We start from the raw sequence: 23985 nt of genomic DNA, 5'->3' as shown, positions 1-23985 counted from the left end.
ACGCATGTTTCCCTGCCTCTCGGGTTCCCTCTGCTCTCCCGTTCAAACCTCCGAGAGGGAAAAGACTCGCTCCCAGTCTGCGCTCCTCTCTGTCCGCGCCGCTAGCAGACTGATCGCCGCCTGCCGCACCTCGCCGAAGACCTGGAAAAAAAAATATATTAAATATCCGGCGGAGCCACGTACGCGCAGTTTTGTTTTGTTTTTTGTACATAGCCGGTGAGACGCAAAACTGCAGCAGAGTCCGCCAGTGCTGGTTCAAGAGATGTCCTGCATGCACAATATGGTAAGCGCATATTTTTCTAACCTCTCCGCGATCCGCTTTTTCTGCACAGTCAGAATGTGTGTCGGTACCAGTGCGTTGTGGTCCAAGATCATCACATGTCCCAAAACTTTTACGCACACTAAACCTGAGAGGAGCGGACTTGATGGTAAGCTTGCCTGTGCATATTAAACTAGTGACACAGTTGCTGCTCTCAACTTCACCACAATTATACTCTAAATCAGGGTTAAGCCTCACACTTCTCTGTTGCCCTGCAGGGGTTTTAACTGTCTGCGCGTGTGAGAGGAAAAAAAGGGAGACTGATGGGACATTAAATGTTGGCCATTTATCTCATGTCACTTTGCAGCTATGGTGGTCCCCCTGCACTTCCACTGCAGCGCTCTGAAAAAGTGTTTGGCCGGCTGTAAATGTTTGGCCTGGAGCTCCCACTCCACGGCCTCTTTTGATGCACAGGAGTTTGGGGACAAAAGCTGTTGCTCTTTGAGTGTCTGTGTTAGTATGTGGGAGGTTGGTGACGGGGGCGGGTGGGGGGCCGGACTCAGTCTTGGGGACTGCCAGGCTGTCGTCGTGGAGACCAGAGGCCACAGGTGACCCCTGACCCGAGGACTCTCGGAGCGTTGCAGGAAGGGTCCTTTGACTGCGGTGGTTATGGGTGTGCGGTGACGCAAGTGAGGGAGCCCATGTGACAATAGGGAGACAATAGACGTGTAAGGCTGTTGTTGGAGACAGCGTGGTAACCAGTCCTGTAATTTAAGAGCGGATTATAGGAGGACCCATAGAGGTGATAGCCGGGTGATGCTGCCATCTCTTCTGGTATCTGAGTGCGCTCTTATCACTACACGGCAATCACAGAGACAGCTTAAGTACTGTTTGGGGTTGAAGTCACGGCACAAAAATGCATTTCTCATCCAGTCCACTCCTTTATCACAAAAAAGAGGTGACTGGGAGTGGAGTGTTTGCACATCAGGTTGCACTTGTGCTGCCAAATCACATTTCACCAACACGAACTGTCCGCACGGTTAAATATCACGACTCGTAGTTTAAAAACATGGTTGATTTTTTTTGGTTTAGACTGCCCTAAAGTCGCTACTTTAAGTCGAGCGTTTTGGCATCTATAGTTACATAAAGTAGTTTATTAAGCAGACATAGGAATACACAAGTCAGGCACAACATTACGACCGCCTTCCTAATATTGTGCAGGTCTCCCTTGTGCCTCCAAAACAGTTGTAACTCATCAGAGAGTGGACATGAAACAGGCTGTTGTTAGTGGGGTCCTGTGGATCAGCCTTGTTCCAGTGCATCCCCCAGATACTTGATCAGTTTGGTATCCAGTGAATATAGAGGCCAAGTCAACACCTTGTGCTGTTCTTCATGTTTCTTGAGTTGTTCCTAAACTAAATGCCGCCGCCATCGAGGAGTGTCGTTGCTATGGGGTGGGGGTGCTTGGTCTGGTCTAAGTGGTTGCTACATGTCTGTGTAACATCCAGATAAATGCCAGGTCCAAAATTTCCTCCCAGCAGAACCCTGAATTGGTCCCAAAGTTACGCCTATTTAAACTTCCCACCTGTGAAATCTGCTTCTGCTTTTATCGTTTGTGTCATTCTTTCATCACGCTCTTCAGCTTCTTGCCTTCGGCTTCAAGCCACATGCCGCGCTAACATTTGTAAGGAAAAATTGTGAACCCACGTCTTATTTTCGACAGCAACATATCGGCACGTCATGTACCTCTGCTGCCTCCTCTCTCTCTCTCTCTCTCTCTCTCTCGCTCCCTCTCGGCCGAATCCGTCGGACAGCTGATGCGATGTCTTCGTTCAGCTGTTTGAGCTCCCGGGGGTCTGACGCTCCCCTGCCTCGGTGTGTACACGTCTCCCTAAAGCACCGGCAGCTGATGAAACACTAATTCTGCTGACCATCAGTTGTCTGCTGACCATTTGCTTGCCTAAACTTAAAAACGGGAGAATATAAATTGTGCTCCATCGAGCACACTGAGGTTGAATGAGGTTCACCGTGTGTGCTCCTGCAGTGGGTTTGTTTCAGTGCAAATAAAATATTTGCAATATTTTGCCCTGCAAGAGCTGTACAAATCTATTATTGCTGCATGTTAAATCACAGTGCAGTGTGCCGTTTTGTAGCATATAAGTCCATGGAAAGGCAGTCATGCATACGTGACTCTAGCAGATGGCGTAGCGTGCAGGGCGGCCGTAATGGCACTGCGCTCCTTGACGGACACGTCCCCTCGGGCCAGCCACCTAATCAAACACTAATCAGCCCCTCTTCCATTCACTGGTTCACTGTCCGTCTCCCGAACTTTCTTTCTCTCCTCAGATTTTCACTCCCCTTTCACTCCACTTTGTCACTGCCCGCCGCTAATCTGCAGCTTATCCTGTCACCCCCGTTCTCTCGCGTCCGCGCTCACCCCTTTTATAGCAGTAGGCCGCGCCTGAATGCTTGCGCGGAGAAAGTGTCACGCTCTTACACTTCTCTCATCCCCCTGCCTGTGGCTGGCCTGATCCGCTGTCTGCGCCGTCTGTTGCTGCGATTAAAGCCTGGCCGGGTTAAGAAAATCGCTGTGGGACCGGGCCAAGGCGCACGGGGCCGCCTGCCTACACTCATCCACAGTTGGACGTGAGGCTGTTTAGCTTTCGCAGCTCTGAGCTGTCACAGTAAAGGGCAACAGTTTGCATCAGAGGAATCGGGAGAAACGTGTTCATCTGTTTAAGTAAATGCCAGCAAATATATATATATATATATATATACTTCCTATGCACCAGATGATCAGTTGTGTAGGCACTGCATGTCTGTGAATGTGTGGAACTTTTTATCTTAATTCCCCACGCTATAGGATTGATTTATTTTAAGCTTCAACTGAGATATTCCCCAGTGAGCAAAGAACACACCCGAGTTAATAATTCTCCCCACGTGGCAGGTGTTTCTCCACAGATGAAGATGGATCGTTGAAGGTATGTTGACATTCCTGCAGCATGTGGTAACGCCAATTTGCCCAATTTGTAACAGGGTCAAGCTACAGCTTCGCTCGTCAGTATTGTTGGATCACAAACAGCAGTGGGTCGGCCGAGTGTGTGTACCCTTTAAACTTTAACAGATGTAGAATGAGAGAGAACGTTGGCAAATAGCAGTGTGAAAATGTGCAGTGTTGCGTTTACAATGCCGCACCCCGCTGTCAGGAAAACATGCAACAATTGGTGCTTCTCTCAAGATGGTCAAATGGTCAACGAGGCATGGCTGGTATTTGCTAGCCTTGCTTTGACTCCCGGACAATTTTGCAACAATCTTTCCGTGTACTCTCAAGTATCAGTCGACCTGCAGCGAGCCTGCCGCTTTCTCTGAACCGCAGGAACCAGTTCTGGCCGCGTGGCCGTTAGCCATTATCACCGATACCCGTATTTAGGTGAAGCTTGAACCAGCTTGTCAAAAAAATCAGAAACAACTTCGGAAACTTTCACACTTTCCCCGGGAGTCGCTAAAGTCCTGAACATTGCAGATTTGTGATGTGTAACAGTTGAAGTGTGACTGAGCATGGGTGGATTTGGCATAATGAGGAGCTAGCTTCGTGACTCGCATGCTCATTTCTGTCAATCAAACTCTCTTCCGCTGCCAGATGAGCCGGATCTGGTGCATATTTAATATTTAATATAGCCCTCCCCGTGCTCAATATATCCTGGGTTAACGCTGCCTGCGTGGTAAGCCGACCTGTCACCTGACTGCTGAGTAATTGTCCTATTGTCCTGGGACAGACGGGACCCCCTGACCTTCAGAGGGGAAAGGTCTGAGTGTGTAGGAGGCTGTGCGGGCCCCATACTGTGGCCTTTGTCTCTAAATGTCACCAACTCAGAAGTATGACAGGAATAGTCTCTCTGTGCCTCTAAATCTAGTATGATCTCATCCCGGGTCTATTGTCTTATTATAGCCCTTTCGGCTCAGCCCTTATCGTTTCCTCGCGTTTTTATTGATCGGCGTTATCTCGCCGCGAGAAGCGCCCGCGCTCACCTGCCTTCTATAGATATCGGCAGCGGTGGTGCGCGGCGTACCCCGTCCTTGTCTCTTTCATTTAGTCTGAAGAGTTGTAGCGCTGCAGAACAAAAGGCCACGAGTCAAAGCCCTCCTCTCTGAGTGGGCATTGTCGTATTTATATCCGCTCGCGAAAACCAGCAGTCGCCAAGGCAGCCGCTCTCCTCTCCAGCAGAATTTCGGTTCGCTGTCGCATCCAGTTATTTTACATGAAATCAACGTGGTGGTTTTAAAGGTTACAGTCGGTCAGCGTGACCCGCGTGCGTCTCACCTCGGCCACACCGGTCGGAAGCGGCGCTTGAGACCCGCTCTTACTTTATCTTGTTGTTTCAAAGCAATAGCTGTGAAATAGAAGCGAAGGCAGAGTCGGTTTATTTAGCTGGAAATGAGAGGAAAAGGAATAACTGGCTCTGTGGAAGAGCCTGGCGGTGGTTCACATTAAACAAATGAGAAGTTGCGTGCCAGGGTGTGAGCTGTGGAGGTGCAGGTAAGTGGATTTTTCCCGACCTTCGGACAGAGACAGATTAGCCGCTTCCTAATGTTTCCTGTCTTTGCACCGAGCCATCAGCGGGAACATCTATCACTGTTGTCATCAGTCTAACTTAAATAAGATCTTGACAGGCACAATTTGAAAGAAAAAAAAAAAAAGGACTCCAAGCTAAAAGACACATTAAACCCAGGTCACTGCCTGACACAGGATAATGTTATTTCTCCAGAACCAGACAGCCTGCATACCTCCCATACCTGCTTCCTGTAATTTTATTGTCCAGAAGAGCTTAGGCAGCGGAAATGAGTCTGGCCCAGGTTGTCATCTTGCCTACTTGACTGGTCAGACAGGTACAGTATCAGCAATCAGGCCCCAGCGCGTCCCTCTCTATTGCTCTTGCCTTTTCCATCTACGGATCTCCACATTCCCGTCCTCCCTCTGCCGCCTTTTCATTCACCCTTACACCACCTTTGCCATTCCTCCCCGCTCCAGGCTCATCCAGCTTCTTCATCCGAGCTGCCAGCTGGGAGACTTTCTTTCTAGAGAGTGTCTGTGGAATCTCAACCTGGATGTGCCTGTGGGGCCCAGACGCAATGACAGGGGTACAGAGGCACCTGCTCAAGCGTTAGACCGAGCTGCCGAGCTTTGATGGGGTTATCCCCTCCTTTCACTTTTCAGCTGATTTTCTTCAAATTACACTCTAAGGGCTAAAGGGCACAGTAAAAGAAAAATCACATTCTTGCTCTGGAATGCCTTTAATGGCTTGCCAATCTCTACACAGTGCATCTCTGGTTGGCAAGGTGCTTTATTAGCCGGGATTCTTGCGTGCCCACCCGTCGGTGCCAGCGTTAAGACGCCCGCATTCGCCCTTCAGCCGGTCCAGCTCGGGAGGCCCTTCATAGCACGGAGAGGAGAGAAGAAAGGAGTCGCTCCCTTCTGGTTAAGGAGCAGAGAACAATGTCCCCTCTCTCTTCCCCTCGCCTGTGATGCGAGCGTCTCCAGTTTGAGTAACGCGATACGGCGCAGAACCCGTCCAGTAACCCAGCCTCGGGAAAGGCTGACTTACACTCACACTATTGTCCAGACAGTCCACTCTGACACAGCCCCCACATGCCCTCGTTTTCCACTTCTCCCTCATTTTTTCCTGCCGTCATCCTTCTTTCTCTCTGTTCCTCTCTGTCTGTCTTTTCTTTTCTTTTCTTTTTTTTCTAATCCCTCATTATTGTCTTATTATCTGCAAGCAAACAAGGCACACTGCGCCGCTTGTGTCTGTCCGGTGAAGCTGGTGCTGGCATTTCGCATGCGGGGCTTTTGTTTCTGGAACTGGAGGAACGAGTCTAACAATACACACAGGCCCCTGAAAGGGCTCAAAGTTCACACAGGGAGAGATGAGCAGGAGGGAAGGGACAACAACTGAGGCTAAAGTGGAGGAAAATCTCTCTCAGATGAGTCGAAGTGAAGTAATGCTCCAGAGACTGCTGCTGTTTCAACAACTAACCTCATCTTAACCGTCGACCGACGTCAGTGCAGAGTCGCCTTGCCGTGGGTCAGCGGCTTAGGTAGTTTCCTCCCTTCATTCACGCGCCTCCCAACTGCCATCAGAGACTGAGAAACAGGAAGTCATGTGTTGTGATAATCAGTAGCGTGAGACAGAAAGAGAAATAGCATGGGATCAGGAGCGAAGGAGTGAGTTTTCAAGTGGACAAACACATAGGTAAACAAGTCTTTCTTTAATTGTTATTATTATTAGCCATTAGATTTTAAAACTTATCACACATTCTGAGAGAAGTTATCTTTGTACCGCGACTCGTCTCAGCTTTGATTTGCATAGAAAAGACAACAAAACTGTATTGTTACCAAACTGTTTGTGTGCTTTATTAATTTCCCTCGTTTCTATTGGAAACGTTTGACGCATTTACACGCCCGTGCTCTCGGCGCGCGCTGATTTTGCCGCGGTTTAAGGCTGCATCGTCAGAGAAACGGCTCAAGCTGCAGAAAGGAGGGGAGGAAAGAGAGGAAAGAAACCTGATTGTTAATTGCTTTGCCCGGGAGGAATGCTTGTTTGCAGAGGAGCTGAATTGGAATTAGCTGACTTTTTAACTAGATCTCCTCTCCCGGGTGAATGACGTCACGCCGAGCAGCAGCAGCAGCAGCAGCAGCAGCCTCAGACTCCCATTCACTTTCAAAGCAGAACTAACATGTTAATTAGCAGTTAATTATTGAATGTTTTAAAATGGAGCCACATGCTGCTTAAACAACAATAGGCTATATTTAGTTTCCTCAATAAGCCCTCTTTCCATGACATGTGTTCCTTGTTTGTTATATGTAAATGATCTGGTCCGATGCTCTATTTGCGTCCCTGGAATTTCCCCTGAGGACTTTTTATGACTTTGTTCTGTGCCCGAGTCGAGTATTAAGATTTCAATGAACTGAGTTTGTCCTTCCGCTCTTAACAATGGAGAATTTAAAGTATCTGATAACTCCGTGCATCCGGAAGTAAAATGCCTCAGCTGTTCCATTTTGAACTCTGCAAAGTTGTGACCTGGTTTAGCTGAACCGGCTGATTGTCGGTAGTTTCCGCTGTGCAGCTTCTTTACAAACAACAAACCTTATTTACAGGGAAACTCTGCAAGAGGAGAAAGTGCTGATCCCCAGACAAGGCATCAGCATGTGTCAGCATCAGTGTTTACTACCTGACATCCAGGCTCCTTCTTCTTCTCCTTCTTCTCACAGTGCAGATGAGGTCACAGACGTTTTGCCGGGATGTGATCAATAAGGCGTTTTACAGCATCCTTACGGCATCTCCGCGGTTTATTCCAGCCCAAATTGGACAGCATGAACATTTTAGGCTTGGGTTGATCCATATCTCTTTGTGCCTCTTAAATCCCGATTGATTTTTTTTTCGGCCGGCTTCCACACATTCCGCTGTTTGTGTTTGTGCCTAGTGTGTGGCCTGACGATGAGGGCGCGCGAGGATGCGCGCACGTTCACTGCAGCTGTTAAGCGGAATTGGTTCAGGTGTGGGTCGATGTGGGAACCACTCGATTTTCCATCGCTGTAATCACAGAGCAATGACTCCTACATGAACCGCTCCAGGAAACAAAGGAGCCACAGAGGGAGAAGACAGAGCCTTGCTTTGCTTTAAAGAATTTAATAAGAAGCCCCTCATGCTTTTGTCTTTATCAGCCCAATTTAACACAATATTGCTCCCACACGCTGGCTGACTGTGTGGCTAAATTATCCGTCATTAAATTGTTCTCGTTCTCCTGTTTCCGCGTTGGTTCTCATGGGAATGAAGGTGCTTTGGATGATAGCCAAAAAAACGTCCAGCCGAGCTCGAGGGCCTGCGGCAAGGAGAACCATCCACCATCCACCGTATCAGTACCGCATGTGTTATGTGATGGCATATTAATAATTACCCAAGAAGAAATGTAAGGAATGCAAGTTTCCTCACATCGCTCTCACTGAACTTCTGCTCTGTGAACACAGCTCTGCTGATAGCGGCCGTTGGCAAACACTGCGCAGGCTCGGCTCCTTAACAAGGTGACCATCGCTGAAACCAAACAGAACATGAACTGGATTCGGGATTAGATAAAATAGCTCGGCGTTCTGTTGTTTGCTTTCTCACACGTTCCAGTGAAGTTACGTAAAGAAGTGTTTCAGTATGCCGTCTTCGTAGATGTTTATTTCCTTGTGACAGGCGAGGAGGCAAGAAAAAAAAGAAAAAATGGTGTGTTTATGGAGCATGATGTCTCACACATTACTGCTATAATAATCATCTCGTCACTGTAATGCTGTTTTATTTGTTTTTAATTCATAGCACTCTCGGCGCGCCAGGCGGGCAGTGTACTTTGTGCGCTGACACCTGAACGCAGCGCCAAAATCCTCGTCCGCACCGGACCAAAGTGTCAAAATAAGAAATACACAGCGCTGTGCCAAAATGCGTCACGCACAGGAGCCACGATGCTTCTTCAGATTTTTGCAGAGAAATTCTGAAATGAATCATGAAGACAAGACGACTCCATTGGGGCGAATATGGCAGCACACCAGCAAAGAGGGAAAGAAAGGGGCTTTTCTCTGCCACGTTCAGCTACTGTGTTTGCTGTCAGTGACTGTCAATGACACAGACAAAAAAATATAGAAGCACCACTGGCCCACCTAGATTGTTCTGACAGACCCCGCAGCTCAACCTGAATGGGTTCCAGGAGGGCTCGCGCTCACAGTGCCGTATGCAATGTGTATTTTTTCCGGCAGCCAGTAAGCCCCAGGCATGCATGCAACATTCAGTGAGTCAGAAACGTTTGAATGAACTGGTCACGCTTTTAGGAGATGGGACTAGACAGGTGCGTACCTGATTTCAAATGACAGAATAACGCGAGTGATTTCACAACAAGTGAGAATTGCCATTTAAATATTCACTCTGCTGTCATTAGGTTGAGTTGTGAGTGTTTTAATTTGTCGCGCTTTATTCACACTATCCTCTCTATTCTGGATCTGCGGCACTTAAAATGAAATGACATGAATGAGTGTAACCGTCTAGTGGTTACTGGCGGTATTGCAACCTGGATTGAATGTCAAAAATAGATTGTTCTAGTAGTCAGCAGCAGCGCTCCAACGTCACCCCGGTTAACAAAACTGATAAAAAAATAAACCTTTTAGCGAGTGAGATCCTTTCCTCAACCTGAACCTGTCATTACACTCAGGAATTTGGAGCGGTAAACACGCCACTGTTGTTACTCTGAACTAAGCTAAATGTCAGGTGAGAATAGGATGATTGACGGGTGCTGCAACAATAACTACTCCGAGAAAGAGGTCTGCGAGCGGTCAAGAGATTACAGTATTTCCTTCACTTCAGCCCCCAGGTTACTAACTCACCCGCTCTGTCTAGAGACCGTAGCGTAGCAGCTGTTGTTTCAAAGAGTGGATGTGATGGTAAATAAAAACAGTGCATCTTTTAAAGGTCTTTGAGCTTCAGATTTATTTCTTTTATTAGATATATTTGGTGTAAAATGTGGTGTTCACGTCCCAATGTGATTGGATTTATATATATATATATATGTGTGTGTGTTATTAGTGATGGGCAAGTGTCAATTAAAACAGCACAGAGTTCACAACCTTATCCTCATGTAGCTCGAACCGATCTCTCTTTATTACACGCAAACACACACGTTGAACTTCTAACCTCACAGAGCCACCAGCACAGACATTCATCTAAACCACGTTAGGGATTACGCAATCAGCCTGTTTCACACTACAAATTGAGGGTATTTCAGCAGAACACACTGTACTGAGTCACAGTTGGAGGAGAACCAGAGTGGAGTTGTTGTTGAATAAATTCTGCCATAAATAACTCGGATAATTCATTTGGGGCTAAGAGGAGGGCTGGTGAACGCTCCCTCCTGGGTGCTGTTTACCCGTAATGAAGCGGCTTTACGTAACATCAGTCACATCCAGATCAATACGGTTCCATGAACGCGGCGAGTCGCCACAGATGAACCCCAACATGGCTACTGTAGTCTGAGCCGAGTAATTGAATTCCGTGCAGAAATACAATACTGTGAAGTCGACAGAAGCAACGGAGGCACCCTCCCGTCAATGGGCTAACGGATGCAAAGTGAGGAATCCCATCTCTGCCTCCGACCGGTTGATTTAGTGACGTGAGTCCATTTCGAGGATCGGGGCTGTGACGAGTTGTTTTTCTGCAGGCATTAGATAGAAGATACACAGACTGATGAAACACTGGAGGAGCCGGAGAACTTTATCATCTAGGATAGAGTGCATCTGATAGTTAGGTGGACTGTGGACTCCTGCCAGCACAGTGACACAGCCGTGATACTAGCATAACGAAAAAAAAAAAAAATTTACCTCCAATGTGTATAATTCCTAGAGCATATGAGTCTATGTCAAAGGCATATAAGTGAATTACTACAAGGATGTTATATAGTCCTAAAATCCAGTCCCTTGTCAGAATAAATAATCTGTGTCTGCTCTAAACCTACCGACGGCTCAATAGCACCCTGTTTGCATGCCCATGACCAAATATGACCCCCGACCTCTACGAAGACTGGAGCATTCATCATCAATGGGCACGGTGTGAGACTGAACACTGGGCCTTCAGCTTTCGCACCATCCTGTCCGACCGCCACTGAATTGCTGGCCGTGTCCCGCGGAAAACACCGCTCGTCATCTTGAGTGTCATGAAATGAGAGTTGACCTTTTTACATGGGCGTGGTGCTGTCTGATCCCTCATTCAGAAAACAGCAGACAAGAATCCCCTTGAAGCCATTTAGTTTGAGGCGGCTCTTACCCGAGAATTTCCATGTAAGGCACGTATCCCGTCAGACTTCGCTGATGTGTGGCGCTAACTGACGCACAAAGCGCCAGAAGAAGAAGCTGCTCTTCAGCTCCTTGTCTCCCGTGAATGGCCTCGGGGTCGCTGGAGAGGAACGAGGTCTGCCTGATTGCCTCCCATCCATAATGAATAACCTGCTAACAATTAGAGGCTGCTGAGCAGTTCTCCCCAACCGCCGTGCCCAACAGCCAGAGACACTCACTCATTACACGCTAGTGTGTATTAGTCAATCACAGAGCTGAGCGCTCCTTTGCTTCGCATCTAGTGAAGTTCCTTCCTGGTCGGCCTCAGGCACGGCTCACCCTGCTGCTGCTGCTGACAAATGTAGACACTCAAAGCACGATAACATCTGGAAAGAGACACAGTTACCTAAGTTACATAAGACATGTTTTGCGCTCTGTGTGTGTGGTGGAACTAGGGCCCAGTTGACTTTACACTTTTTCTCCTCGATCAAATATAAAGCAGAATAAATGAGCTTTTATAGGAAATATAACCACTTATTTTGAAATGGAGGATTGTTTTGGCTAATGCAGAAAAAATAACATTATCTATTTTCAAATTTTCCTCTTCAGCCATGTTGCTGATGAGGCTCTAATGTCGGCTCATTCATATTTTGGTCCATGCTGAGTAAGTGTGGTGTAAGTAAGCGGTGAGTTTTAGTACCACCAGCAGATCGGTTTCAGATTAGTCAATGACATCGACAGGATAGCCTGACCTAAACTGTTTACGGGCATTCATGGTTCCCAGATGACGTGCCCTTTGTAAACCTCCAGCCACCACGAGATAAAGTGTCGTTTGAAATCAAAACTAAACAAGACAAGCCATGAAGTTTTGCCACCGATAATAATGGACAGTATAAACGTGAAACTGGCTAGAGGGAGACTCAGATGCACGACTCAGAACTCAGGTGGTGGATAGAAAGTATTTACTTCCAAAAGCACACTAGGCTAAGTCCAAAAATAACCAGGGAGCAAAGTTACAAAGCACTCACGAAGCAGGCTGGAACAACACTGAAGAGGAGTACAATGACAGACTGAGAAAGGAGGAAGGAAGCTCAAATGTAAATACAAAGGGAATGATGAGGCACAGGTGAGACGTGTCAGGGCGGGGAAAACAATCAGGGGCAGCAACCGCACGGGGGAAGTGAAGACGTCTGAAAAGACGGCGAGTTAGTGACTTACAAAATAAAACAGGAAATGCCTAAAACAAAGAGATACGCTGGTGTGAAGCAGCGCTGGCTCCTTTGCCGATTTCTTTCTTCTTCTTTTTTTTGCATGTTTGTCACACTTACACGTTTCCGATCATCACACAAATTTAAATATTAGTCAAAGATAACACAAGTAAACACAAAAGGCTGGGATTCTTTGGTAGACAGCAGAATTCATGGTTCCATTTATCACAGCAAGTCTTCCATCATATAATTTGCCTTGTACTAATTATAAGATCTTAAACTTCTCACGTGTTAAAGTAGCATATAACATAAAAAAAAACGGTAAACAAGACATGCTCAATTTAGCATTGTCTGGGATTAGCATTTAGCGTAGATCTTCTAGCTCGACTAGACTTTTAATGACGTTGTTTCCTTCTGTTAAACGTGACAGAAGCATCTGTTGTCACGCAGCGAATTAAACCTCTCGGCACCTCGACAAACCACCACAACGCGCGGCGCCGGCCTCATTTATAGTTTGATGTGTCCCTAAAGTAGCGCTGCCAGGGTACTAGAATAGGAGTTAAATATATTCCTGCAGTTCCCGGTAGATTAGATGAAGTAAGGATAGTGGGTGACTCGGGAACGGCTCAGTAGCGTTTTACGCTGCTGTTGTACAGCTGCACAAGACTAGCCCGCGCAGCTTTGATGGAGCTTATATAACGTAACAGACTGTGTGCTGTGTGGGAGTTTTAGATGTAACCTGCAAAGTTACCCCACAAATATAAACAAACTTTCATCATGAGCAAGGGGGAGAGAGTGTCAAGGGAGGAGGCCCGAGGATGTGGAGCTGCGCGTTTTTTTTGTGTGTGTTTGTTGAGTGACCTGCACACACATGCGCGTGCACCCAAACCCTCCACGAGGGCGTGTGGGAGTGAGCGTTTTGTGCATCAAAAGGCCGACGAGCCCGAGCTTGTGTTGTGCGAAGCATCTTTGGAATTCGGCTTGCCCGTCCTTCTCTCCCCCGTCTCCCCCGGTCCCAGGGCTCAGCTGTGCGTCTGAAATGTTCCCTCTTCACGCTCAAGCGTTTCATTGAGAGCGCTTTACGGGAGAAACGATTACAATATTTTAGGAGACGCTGTCCTTGAAGCTCCCCTCTCGGAGGCTGCGTGTTTTGGTTTGCTTTGTGATTCCAGTAAAGTGGTAGTTGGGGGGTTTTCTAGAGGAGGTAAGAGTCTTTGAGAGGACGGCAAAGGCCTCGGCGGCATCTTTCATCGTCACCCCGTCGATGAAAACAGTAAATTCAGGAGACTTTTTCGACTTTGTCAAAGTGTTTTATTTCAGCAAGACGTTAGAAGCATCCACCTGAAAGGGATTTGAAGATGACAATAGCCATAGTTCATGATGCATCCTTAGGATTTTAATAGTAGTGATGCTCAGCCATGCACATTCAAGGCTAATGCCATGAGAGTTTACTTCAGGTTTTCATTCAGCAGTAAACATCTACTAGGAATCTGTTATGTTCATAGTGCAGCAGATGCAGGTAAAATGGCTCAGTATCAGAAGCGCAGAGAGCAGCATCTGTTATCTACACGATCTTAAGCATAATAAATCAAGAGCAGACTACTTTTCAATTAGACCGTAAGTCTAAGGCTGCTAAAAAGTGCTGCTTTGATCTGCACACACGTGCGTGTGTTTAAGGAGGTGTGCTGCATCTCATGGCCCCTCGGCCAGGCTGTAAATCTAGCCGTGTCTCCTGGTTTACTCGGGTCCATAAACTAGGAGGCAATTATAGAAAACAACTGGATGCAAGATTTCTTCAATCTTGCAAGATTTGTGGTTGCAGTCTAAAAGGATTTTTTTTTTTTTTTTTTTTACTCCTCTGTCTACCCCCGAAAGGAATTGCTTTGCCTCACCCATCTTCGCACCGAGCGCAGCTTCCCGTCAAGCATTGATTGGTCTCTCGTGTGTTTGGTACATACAAGGCTGACGCAAACCGAGTGAAGTACTGCAGCTAAAAACGGTGCCAGACCTTGACCGGTGGCCATTAGGTTTGGCGCGCTCATGATTTATTCATGTGGTGTCAAACACATACGAACGCACGCACTCGACGTGACCTGGCCTGACTCACATTGATTATGTCTTATTCTGACCCTGGACGCAGCGAGACACCGAGTGGTACATTCTCCGCAGAGCATCGTATTATACTTTATCATATTCATCTTCATTGATTATCAGGCTCCTTTCCTCAGCCTGATCTCACTCCCTATTATATTGGCTTATTAGGGACCGGATGCTTTAGTGGAAAGTTTTACATTGGAGGAAATGGTACCTCATGAATATAAACATGAGCAGCTTGGGCTGCTTTGATCTGGGCCTGGCTGAGAGCCCTGAATGGAGTGGGCTGGAACTGCCGTTGCACAGCTCTCTCTGCCTATTTTAACCATTTACATAATTGTTATAACTGTCGAGGCCAGCAGTGCAAAGCACTTGATAAATGTGGATTGTATTAGAAGCAAGAGGAGATGCCGGCGTGCCACTGCGGGTGTCTGTGCTCGAACATCGGATGTTTGTGTGTGACTCAGTAAGGGGAGTGAAATTGCTTTAAATTAGCACTAGTGTCATGAGTGTACATCAACTGAGGTGAGAACTGACAGCGGCAGCCACAGGATGGCCTGTCATTAGTTGGAACGAGTCCAGGTTTCATCCTCCGTGCAGATCTACAAATGTCAAACTCTGACTTTTTTTCTCCTCGTGTATGCCTACAAATTATGTAGTTGAAACAATATATTTTTTTTTTTTTTTACTGCAGATGAGCATTACAAACCTCCCAAGCAGGTTTATTTCAGTAAATAATTGTGTAACTTGAAACATGTCCATTCCAGTGAATGCTTTTTTTTTCTTTTTACTTTATTTTCCAGTTATTGTTCGTAACAGTGCAGGTATCAGCAGGAAGGAGCTTGAGAACAAATGAGTCATCTGCCAAACAGCACATTAATGCAACATCAAATACATATAAAAAAGCATTTATGTTTGCCTATTGTGATCGTTCAGCGAAGTGTTTGTAGCAACTGTATCTCAAATATTTGACGTGTGACGCATTACCACTAACATTAATATCTTAAAAAAAAAACATTCTCTGTAATGGGTTACCTATCTGAAGCTTTTGAAACCCCTTTTACAATGTGATGAAAGTAGCACACACAGTTTTCTACAAGGAAGGAAACAAATCTTAAGATTTGTGGTATGGTTTGAAAATAAAATGGCCTGGAGCGAAGTTAATTATTAAGAGATTGATAGTTAAAAGGCGGCCCCTGAAAGTCTGCCTGTTCTGTGGGTGCCACATCAGCTGGCTGAGCACGGAGGGAAACTTTGCTCCCCCTGCACCCCCCACCCCACCACCCCCACCGGGTCCCGTTTATAGTCGGAAAGACTGCGGCGTGTTTGCATGTTTTATGGTCTCGGGAATGTTTTACGGCTGCAGGGGGGGCGGTTTTCATGCACGGAAAGAGAGGAGGTCAGTAGGGTGAAATCAATAGTGATCTTTAATGAGGTTGTCTGAAAAGCAGCAAAGGAGGGGGATGTACGGGTTATTTGAAAAAATGGCGGTAATGGGGGCGTTGCTGTTTAAGTGTGAACCTGGTGTGAAAAGGCACAAACACAAGTTGACAAACCAACATGAGGTGGATGTTGTATCTTTGCATCTGGTTCATCTTTGTCCAAATCCATTAGCACTTTTGGCCAACAAATGATTCTCGCTGTAATATGTATATGAATATTCATATATTCAGGTAACACCAGACTGATGAAGTTCCCACCGTTGACTGGTAAAATGGCAACACCTAATATTGAGGAGGAGCAAATTTAGCTTCCACTGCTCTAGATTAAATTGTCCATTGCGTTCGTTGTTCACCAAAGCTTTTTTTCCTCCCGCTTTAAAGACATTAGTTGTACTAACCCAGTTAGATCAGAGTTGCATAACAGGCTTATAATCTGACATATGCTGTCCTAAAACAACAAGGCCAGCCTAGCTGACTTCATGTTTCACATGATCCTGTGGTTGTTTGATTTGCTGTTGGGCAAGTTAACACAAGCCTCTAAGAGGAACAGCCGATTATGTAATGACCACATAATGAAATAGAAATTAGCCTGTGTTTTTTTTTTCTTTTTTTTTTGCATGTAGCTCCCATTGTCGACTCATAATAGGGTGTGCGCGGAGGTTGGGTCGTGCGCTTCTTTTGTAATGCGGTGTGTGTGTGTGCTGTAAAGTTGTGGGAAGCTCAGTTGTTCAGGCTGTGCTGTGAGACAGCTGTTCGCGGAGAAAAACACAGCTGACGAAACGTGTGCCGGCTCATCCTCGTCCTCCACAGATCGCCATCCACTCGCAGCAGAGAGCTGGCATTGAACTCAGCAGAGAAGGATCCTCACTCAACTTCATTTTTTCCGCCTCGCTGGGAGCATGACTTTGTGGACGGCGATGTCACTTGGTCCATGATAAAATATCTGGCCGACTGCTGGATGGATTGCCATGAAATGTTTCCAGTGAAAGGTTTCAGCTTATTCTAAATGCGGCGGTACGAATCAATCCTGCTGACTGAGCTGCTGCTAATTAAATTATGTTGCCATGCACGCTGACCTCCTAAATGAAACTTTTGAGCATTGCATCTGCTTAAAAACAAAAATCTGAATTTTACCTGACAGTGAAGGCACCACTATGCATCAGTGCAGCTCTGCAGAGCCCTGCTATCATGACTCAAGACTCTTAGTCTGGTTATAGTTTAAAGTGCTTATGTAAAAGTATCAAAGTTGGAACTATAAGCTGATCCGTAGACCAGTCAAATACAGAAAATTATCAGTAATTTTGATTATTATGCTTAGTTTGTATTTTTCTTAAGAAAAAAATACACAGTTCCATTCCTGTGTCCTTAGTGTGCTGTGATAGTTCAGCAAGTTTCACTCAACCAGACGTTGACGTCATCACGAGAGCCGCGAATTTGCATCGGTTGCTTTTCCTTCCTTCCACCGTTTCCCATGAAGCAGGGCATGTTTTAATAGAAAACCTAGGACGATGTGTTGGCGTGAAGAGTGTACACCTTGGTCATCAGCTGATTTATTTACTCTAAACAGACCTCCGTGCTTCCCCTTCCTGTGAGCGCTCGGCTCACTTTCTGTTTTTGCTCTTTTCTTTTTTTTTGCAGAGCACCTTACCTCCCCACAGAGCGCTGTAATCAATGGCAACCTCCGTACAGACTCTTCCTCTGACCCGTGGCCCCAACAAAGACTTTCGCAACCACTTTCCGGCGCCGCCTCTCTCCCCGCGTTGCGGCATGGGAAGCGTGGGCAGTCTGGTGGAGAGGCCGGACGTGTCTCCGACCAAAGGCGGCCACGCCGCGCCTCAGGTGAGGCCCAAGCAGACCAACGGACTCCTCAAGAAAGGCTTCACCCAGAGGGAGCTGCTCAACTACCTCAACATCACCAGGTGGGCAGTGCTGCGCAGCAGCAGATACTTTCGTAGAACCTTTCACAGGCGGCAGGTTTCCTGAAGGTGAAGTAGTCTGCAAGGTACTATAAAAACATGAAAGCCCCTGACCTCAGCTGACCTACTGTGCTTCCAAACAGAAAAGAGCCTAAAGCAAACCCGTGCAGTGACGGCAAGAAGGACGTTATCGGTGGCCGTGAGGAGGACAAGATTTACCCAAAAGTCTACAATAAAGACGGCACCGAAGTAGACTTGACAAAGAACTCACTACCAAGTGGGGGCAAGTATGAAAAGGTGAATGTTTTTCTTGAAAACGCAGCAAAGGAGTATTTCTAAAACCTAGAAGTTGTATTAGTTCAAAGAAACTAAATGTTTTTGAGCATCATGAGCATTGGCTGTGTCTTGTGTTTTCACCTATAATATCCGACGCAACACTGACTTTAAAAAAATTAATGGTATTCTATTTCCCGGAGAACAGTTCAGACGTGTTGATGACTCATCCTGCACAAAGTAGCATCCAATGAAAAGCTTTCTCAAACGTCCCGCCCTCCATCTGCATCTTTGCTCCAGTAAAAGTGCCACATCAAGTAGTGCACAAACCATTTCTTAGCTTAAAATATATTGATTGTCTCTGAAGCTTGAAGCTCCGTCTTTTACAGCCAGCTGACAAGAAGGTGTGTTACTTGCTGAACAATACTAGTAATTTAAGTAGAAGTATCATTTCAAGTAGCATGTACGGGCCCCATTCACCAATTCAGACGCAGGTGGAGATGAATGAATACCCATTGTGTTCTTTTTATAAATGATAAACGGCCCGAGGAGAAAAAGGCTCCCGAGGCTGTGGTAAATTGATCGGTATCACATTTATACAACACCTCCATAGTACCAACATAAATCAGCCTGAAATGTCTTCCAGCTCACCAGCACAGATTGAGAATCTGCCACTTGCTGTGTTCTGAATTTATCGCCGCAATCAAAATATCACCTTTTTTTTTTCTGCCCGAATTGATCAACGCTAAGAACACAGAGGGTGGAATGGTATTGATTTAATAGAAACAGTGTGATTTATGTCACTCCAACCTTCTTCTTTTTTTTTTTTTTTTACGCTGCAAGTAAGATCTTTCTCTCCTCGCCGCCGCCTTCCACGATACGCCCGTCCTCTAAAAACGCCCTAAACCTTGTCGTGCTCCTCCTCTAGGCTCGTTTCAGGTCGTCCGCCTTCAAGCCTGTCACCCCCAAGAACTTCAGCTCCATGCAGAACCTCTATCCGTCTTCCAAGTCGGACGACGTGGATCACGGCCTCTCGAACGGGCTGCACAGGGCGTACGCTCACGTCCCCAAAGCCGTCTCCACTTCGTCCTCTTCCTCCTCGCCCTCCCGCCACGGAGCACCGACGTCAAGTGGCAACAAGGTGCGCGACACATGAGCGCAACGTTAAGCATTATCGTCCTTCACCAGTTACACCAGTCTGTTGACAATCAGAAGTTCTGCTGGAAAGCTTTTGGACCTGGCATTCATGTGGATGTTCCTTATTCCATGTACCTCCCACATAGACCAAACCAGGCACACACACCACATGGTTTAACTCAAAAAGCATTAAAAAAAAAACAGCACAAGATGTTGGCCTGGCCTCCAAATTCACTAGATCCCAAACTGATCAAGTACCTTTGGGATGATTCACAGAGGCCCAAAGACCCCCACTAATAAAATTCTGTTACCAGAAACCCCAGGATCTCTGATGAGTCACAACTGTTTTGGAGGCACAAGGGAGACCTAGACAATATTAGGCAGGTGGTCATAATGTTAGGCCTGATCGGTGCACTACCCCTGCCGAGACTTTTTGTCAGCTTGTTCACTTCTCTGGTCTTTACTTCAATTAAACTGAGCTGAGAAGTTGAGTTATGGGTCAGGGAACAAGCAAATTAGGTTTTGGATCCAGAATCCAGTCTCTGCACATTGATTTCCGGCGTCATTTCATTTGTAACCATTATTTATGGCTAAAACTAAACTTTCCTCAGCCTGTTAAGTTCAAATTGATGAACAACATTTTAATCATGTCTTCTGTGCAGGCCCTGTCCTCGGTGCGTGGGATGAGCCAGGAGGATGATAACCTGTCAGACTCGGGTCATAACTCCATGAGCAGCCTGCCGCCGTACAGACCTCCCTTCCGCCCACACCTTTCTAACATCAGGTCTCCTGCAGCACATCTTAACTGTATTTCATATTCAAAAGCAGTGCGGTTATAATCGATTTTTTTTTTATATATATATATACATAGTTAATGACTGTGTGGGTGGTGATAACAGAAGAGATTTTAATGGCCTTCTCTCTTTTTTTTTTTTCCTGCCTTAGTGCGTCTATGGGCCACATCAACACCATCGGCTCCTTGGACCGCCTGAAGGCTGCGGGGTCGGGGGGCGTGGCCATGGGGGAGATGGCGTGTCGAAGCATGGCCACTCTGAGCCGCTTGGCTCCGTACGGAGGGGAGGCTCCACCTCCTTATGAATGGACGCTCTCCGTGTCTGTGGAGGAAGTGGTGAGCACTGGGCAGACGGATGGACGGACGGACGGGCGGGATGAGCAGGTCAGCGTGATTCACGGACTGCTAAGTCATTCATGCTGCTGTCTGCTGCAGGTGCGGGATCTGGAGGAGCGCCTGGTGGAGAAGGAGCACGAGCTCAAGCAGATGAAAAGAAACCTGGATGAGAGCGAGGGCGCCATCGCCCAGGTGAATCTCATTGTCCGCTCTCCGGCATCTGTCTATACACCCGTCTGCCCTCGGTTTTTGAAGTTTGACCCCCTTTCCCCCATCTGCTCGCCGCATGCAGGTGTTTGAAGGGAAGCAGCGCCTGTGGGAGAAGGAGGTGGAGGAGCTGAAGCGGCTGTATGCCGCAAAGCTGCGTCAGGTTTCCCAGCATGCCCAGCGTTCGCAGCGCAGCTTGCAGTTGCAGCTGTTCAGGGTCCAGCAGGAGAAGAGCCGACTGCAGGAGGAGCTCGATGGCCTTAAAAGCAAAATGCACCAAGAGCCTGGAGCCATGCCAAAGCCGACCAGTCCGACTCTGGAGGAGACGCAGTGGGAGGTGAGGCCTTGAGACGTGAACAGCGAGGGGGACGGTTTATGATGTAATCACAGTGAACAGACTGAATTCCAAATTCCAAAATCACAAAACATTTCTTCATCTTTCCGTCACCCCTTATTTTTCTCATATGTGTCTCCCAGGTTTGCCAGAAGTCAGGGGAGATCTCCCTGTTGAAGCAGCAGCTGAGGGACTCCCAGGCAGAGGTGACCCAGAAGCTGAGCGAGATCTTCCAGCTGAAGACGCAGCTCAGAGAGACCCGGACCGAGCTGCGCAAGAAGGACGGCCAGATAGACACTCTCAAGCTTGTCCTGCAGGGGACACAGCGTCGCAGATGTCCCTCTCAAATTGCACATGAAGATGGAAAAGGAGCTGAAGAGAGTCAGTCGGCAGGGGCAACAGGTACTTGTGTCTCCATGTCTCTTCTGTTTGATGTACTGTGTAGTCTGGGTGGTAAAATCCCGCTGTAATGGTTATTGAGGCTACACGAGGACAGACGGGCGCTGAAGTTTCCGACTCACACGCGTTTCAGACCTACTTAACCAAGACAAGGTGACACGCCACAGATGTGTGTTTAATATTAAACCAAGCGATGCATCCCAAAGGGGGCTTCTCGACAACACAGCGGGAGCTTGTCTAGGTTATTCTGAGTTATGGTGTTTACATGTGTGGACCCAAAATCCGGCTATTTGAGGAACCAGGTCAGGAGCAGAGTCCCGAGCAGCCGGTGTCTTTCATTATATTTCCCCCACGGCTCCTCTGGTCCATAGTTAAAGCCATGTGAACCTTTTTTTCCTTGCAGGAGGGAGCGGGGGCCCCACAGAGGAGCGCCTGCGTGCGGAGCTACTGCTGGAGCGACGCCAGAGCGAGGCCCAGGCGATGGCCTTCGAGGATGAGAGGCACACGTGGCAGACAGAAAAGGACAAGGTCATCCGGTATCAGAAGGAGCTGCAGGCCAGCTACTTGGAGATGTACCACCGCAACGAAGCCCTCGAGAGGGAGCTGCACCAGCTCAAGGCGGGGCGGGAACGAGGGGGCGGGGGAGCGGGAGGGGGAGAGGGGAGCAGAAATGGGACATTGGAGAGAGAAGCACCAGAGCTGAAAAGCGAAAGGGCGGGTGGAAAACAAGAGGACACGCCCTCCCCTGGGCTGCCGTGGATAGAGAGAATCGAATCCTCTGAAATTTGAATGTGACCGACCTGTTTGCGATGCAAATAGTTCTCATGCTGAAGTGCGGCTGCTATGGAAGACAATGTCTGCCAGGAAAAGAAAAGAAAATAGTCAATATTATGAATCAAGAAACAGATTACAGCCAATGCTGGATACTACGGAAGAATATTAGGGCCACCCATGAGAAAAAAATTAGAGGAAGTAGATTTTTTTTCATCATTTTCTTTGAGAAAAAAGTCAAAATTTCAAGAAAAAGAGCGAAAAAAGTCAGGATACGCTCCCTCCCTCAGCGGACAAGGCCACAGTGCGTGACAATATTCACACCACTGCTGACATGCAGCAGTCCAATATAATATATCAGCAATATACCTGAAAAAATAATCACAATGCAATTTTAAATTCTTAATATTACTTATTAATATTCTTCTGCGGAGGAGCAGCAGTACCATACACATAGGGTACTGCTGGTTTAAAGGTCTGCTTTCTACTTTTGACTTTTTTTATTGAAATTTCAACTTTTTTTCTCGAAATTTCAACTTTTTTTCCCCGAAATTCTGAATTTTTTCTCAAAGTGCGTGAAAAAATAAAATCTACCTCCTCTAATTTGTTTTCTCATGGGTGGCCCTAATACTCTTCTGTAGGATACACAATAGTGGATTTAATGAGATACTGTGTTGAATAATTAAGTTCTAATTATCAAATTAAAATACTTTTGAACAGTGCAAAATTTACTTTTTCAGATACTTTTACAATAATTTGTGAAATATTGTGAAATGTTTTGGCAAATTTAACCGTCATTCAAGGCTTTTATTGATTTAATTTCTTTTTCTGGCAGAAACAGGCTCCCGTAGGTTCCCATCCCTTCTCCATCATCTGCCCTCTCACATTTGTTGATTGTTTAAAGCCCGTGCTCTGCAAAGACTGAACCCACAGCACTGTCACCTTGCCGTGCCACATCTTTTCTATCCCGTAAATGTACCGATCAACTCCCCCTAGACCGTCCTGCTTAAGACATCTGTACAATTACAAACGTGTAAACGAGCAAAGCTGATAATGCGACTATTTTGTGTTTATTTGCTGATTTGAACTGCTGTGTGGAGTCTTGACGGTAACCAATAGGATTCAGGCGGATTTAGCGCGGTTCAGTGACATCTTGGCACGTGTTCGGTGTGTGCAGGCAGATTCAGGGTTCACCTGGGAAAGAAGCCGCCTCTCTGGGTTAAGTACTGAGGATTAAAGCTATCCGGTGCCAAGGTAACGAACTTTGCCATCAAGGAAACTGTGTAACCTAAGCTGGAAACAATGGACGTAATCGAGTTTCCAGTCAGGTGAGATTTATATATATATTTTGTACATATTTTTTGTTCATTTTTATTTGACTGGCCTTTTGTCGTTGTATTCCAAGCACACTGTTGTCTTAAACGTGTACACCAGTGCAACAGATGCGGACGACGATTCGATTGTGATCCTCCTGCTTATTGGTGCGATCTGTTGCACACATCCGGCCAATAACAAATGCAAATGCATGACGTAGGTGAAAAAATAGTTCTCTCGTACTGTTTATTATTAATATATGAACATTCAAAAGCCAGCTCTCGACTGACCTTTCGATATACTGTGACTCCTGTCTATTTACTGGAATTAAAACTGTACGATATAAAAAATGTTTGTTTTACAGCCAGCTCTCTCAGCGTTTTTTGGCTTTTTTTTTGGTGTGTGTGAATTTAACGGCTAAAAATCGCTTTTCAGAAATGATGAAACTGATGGCGCTCACTCAAGGGCTCAGATGCCCGCTCTGCTCTCAAGAGGCTTAAAAATCTCCACAGAGCGTAGAAATAAAACCCAAGGACGGGAGCTTTATGACAGAATGAACAGAGCGGCGTCGGCTTTTGGGACTAATGTGGATTTTAGAGGTTTAGCCCTGGATCCTTATCTTAAGGCCTCTCCCTAAGGCCCTCCCTGCT

The 23985-nt window shown here is 46.7% G+C and overlaps 1 protein-coding gene across 2 annotated transcripts; it reads left to right on the top strand.

Annotated features, from left to right (window-relative positions):
* The first annotated feature begins 139 nt into the window (after window positions 1–139).
* n4bp3 (NEDD4 binding protein 3) lies at window positions 140–23702 on the top strand. 2 transcript variants are annotated; one of them, XM_047584863.1, is made up of 10 exons: window positions 140–283; window positions 17494–17774; window positions 17915–18068; window positions 18973–19185; window positions 19844–19965; window positions 20127–20310; window positions 20410–20502; window positions 20603–20854; window positions 20995–21253; window positions 21654–23702. In XM_047584863.1, the coding sequence occupies exons 2-10, from the start codon at window positions 17527–17529 to the stop codon at window positions 22037–22039; spliced, it is 1911 nt and encodes a 636-aa protein (XP_047440819.1). In that variant the 5' UTR covers window positions 140–283; window positions 17494–17526; the 3' UTR covers window positions 22040–23702. The 2 variants fall into 2 exon arrangements, with proteins under 2 accessions (XP_047440819.1, XP_047440820.1); XM_047584864.1 differs by lacking the exon at window positions 140–283 and adding an exon at window positions 6305–6510.
* Window positions 23703–23985: the final 283 nt, after the last annotated feature.

Source organism: Mugil cephalus, chromosome 5, assembly GCF_022458985.1.
Source record: "Mugil cephalus isolate CIBA_MC_2020 chromosome 5, CIBA_Mcephalus_1.1, whole genome shotgun sequence".
Classification (NCBI taxonomy): Eukaryota; Metazoa; Chordata; class Actinopteri; order Mugiliformes; family Mugilidae; genus Mugil; species Mugil cephalus.
Note: the sequence above shows the minus strand (reverse complement) of the source record. Positions and strands in the feature narration are given on the sequence as shown.

Bases quoted from the DNA above. Each gene is read 5' to 3' on its own strand.
- n4bp3 (XM_047584863.1), top strand. From the start codon at position 17,527: ATGGCAACCTCCGTACAGACTCTTCCTCTGACCCGTGGCCCCAACAAA. The intron at 18,069-18,972 runs GTGAATGTTTTT...CTCCTCCTCTAG, and splicing joins GTGGGGGCAAGTATGAAAAG to GCTCGTTTCAGGTCGTCCGC. The intron at 21,254-21,653 runs GTACTTGTGTCT...TTTTCCTTGCAG, and splicing joins TCAGTCGGCAGGGGCAACAG to GAGGGAGCGGGGGCCCCACA.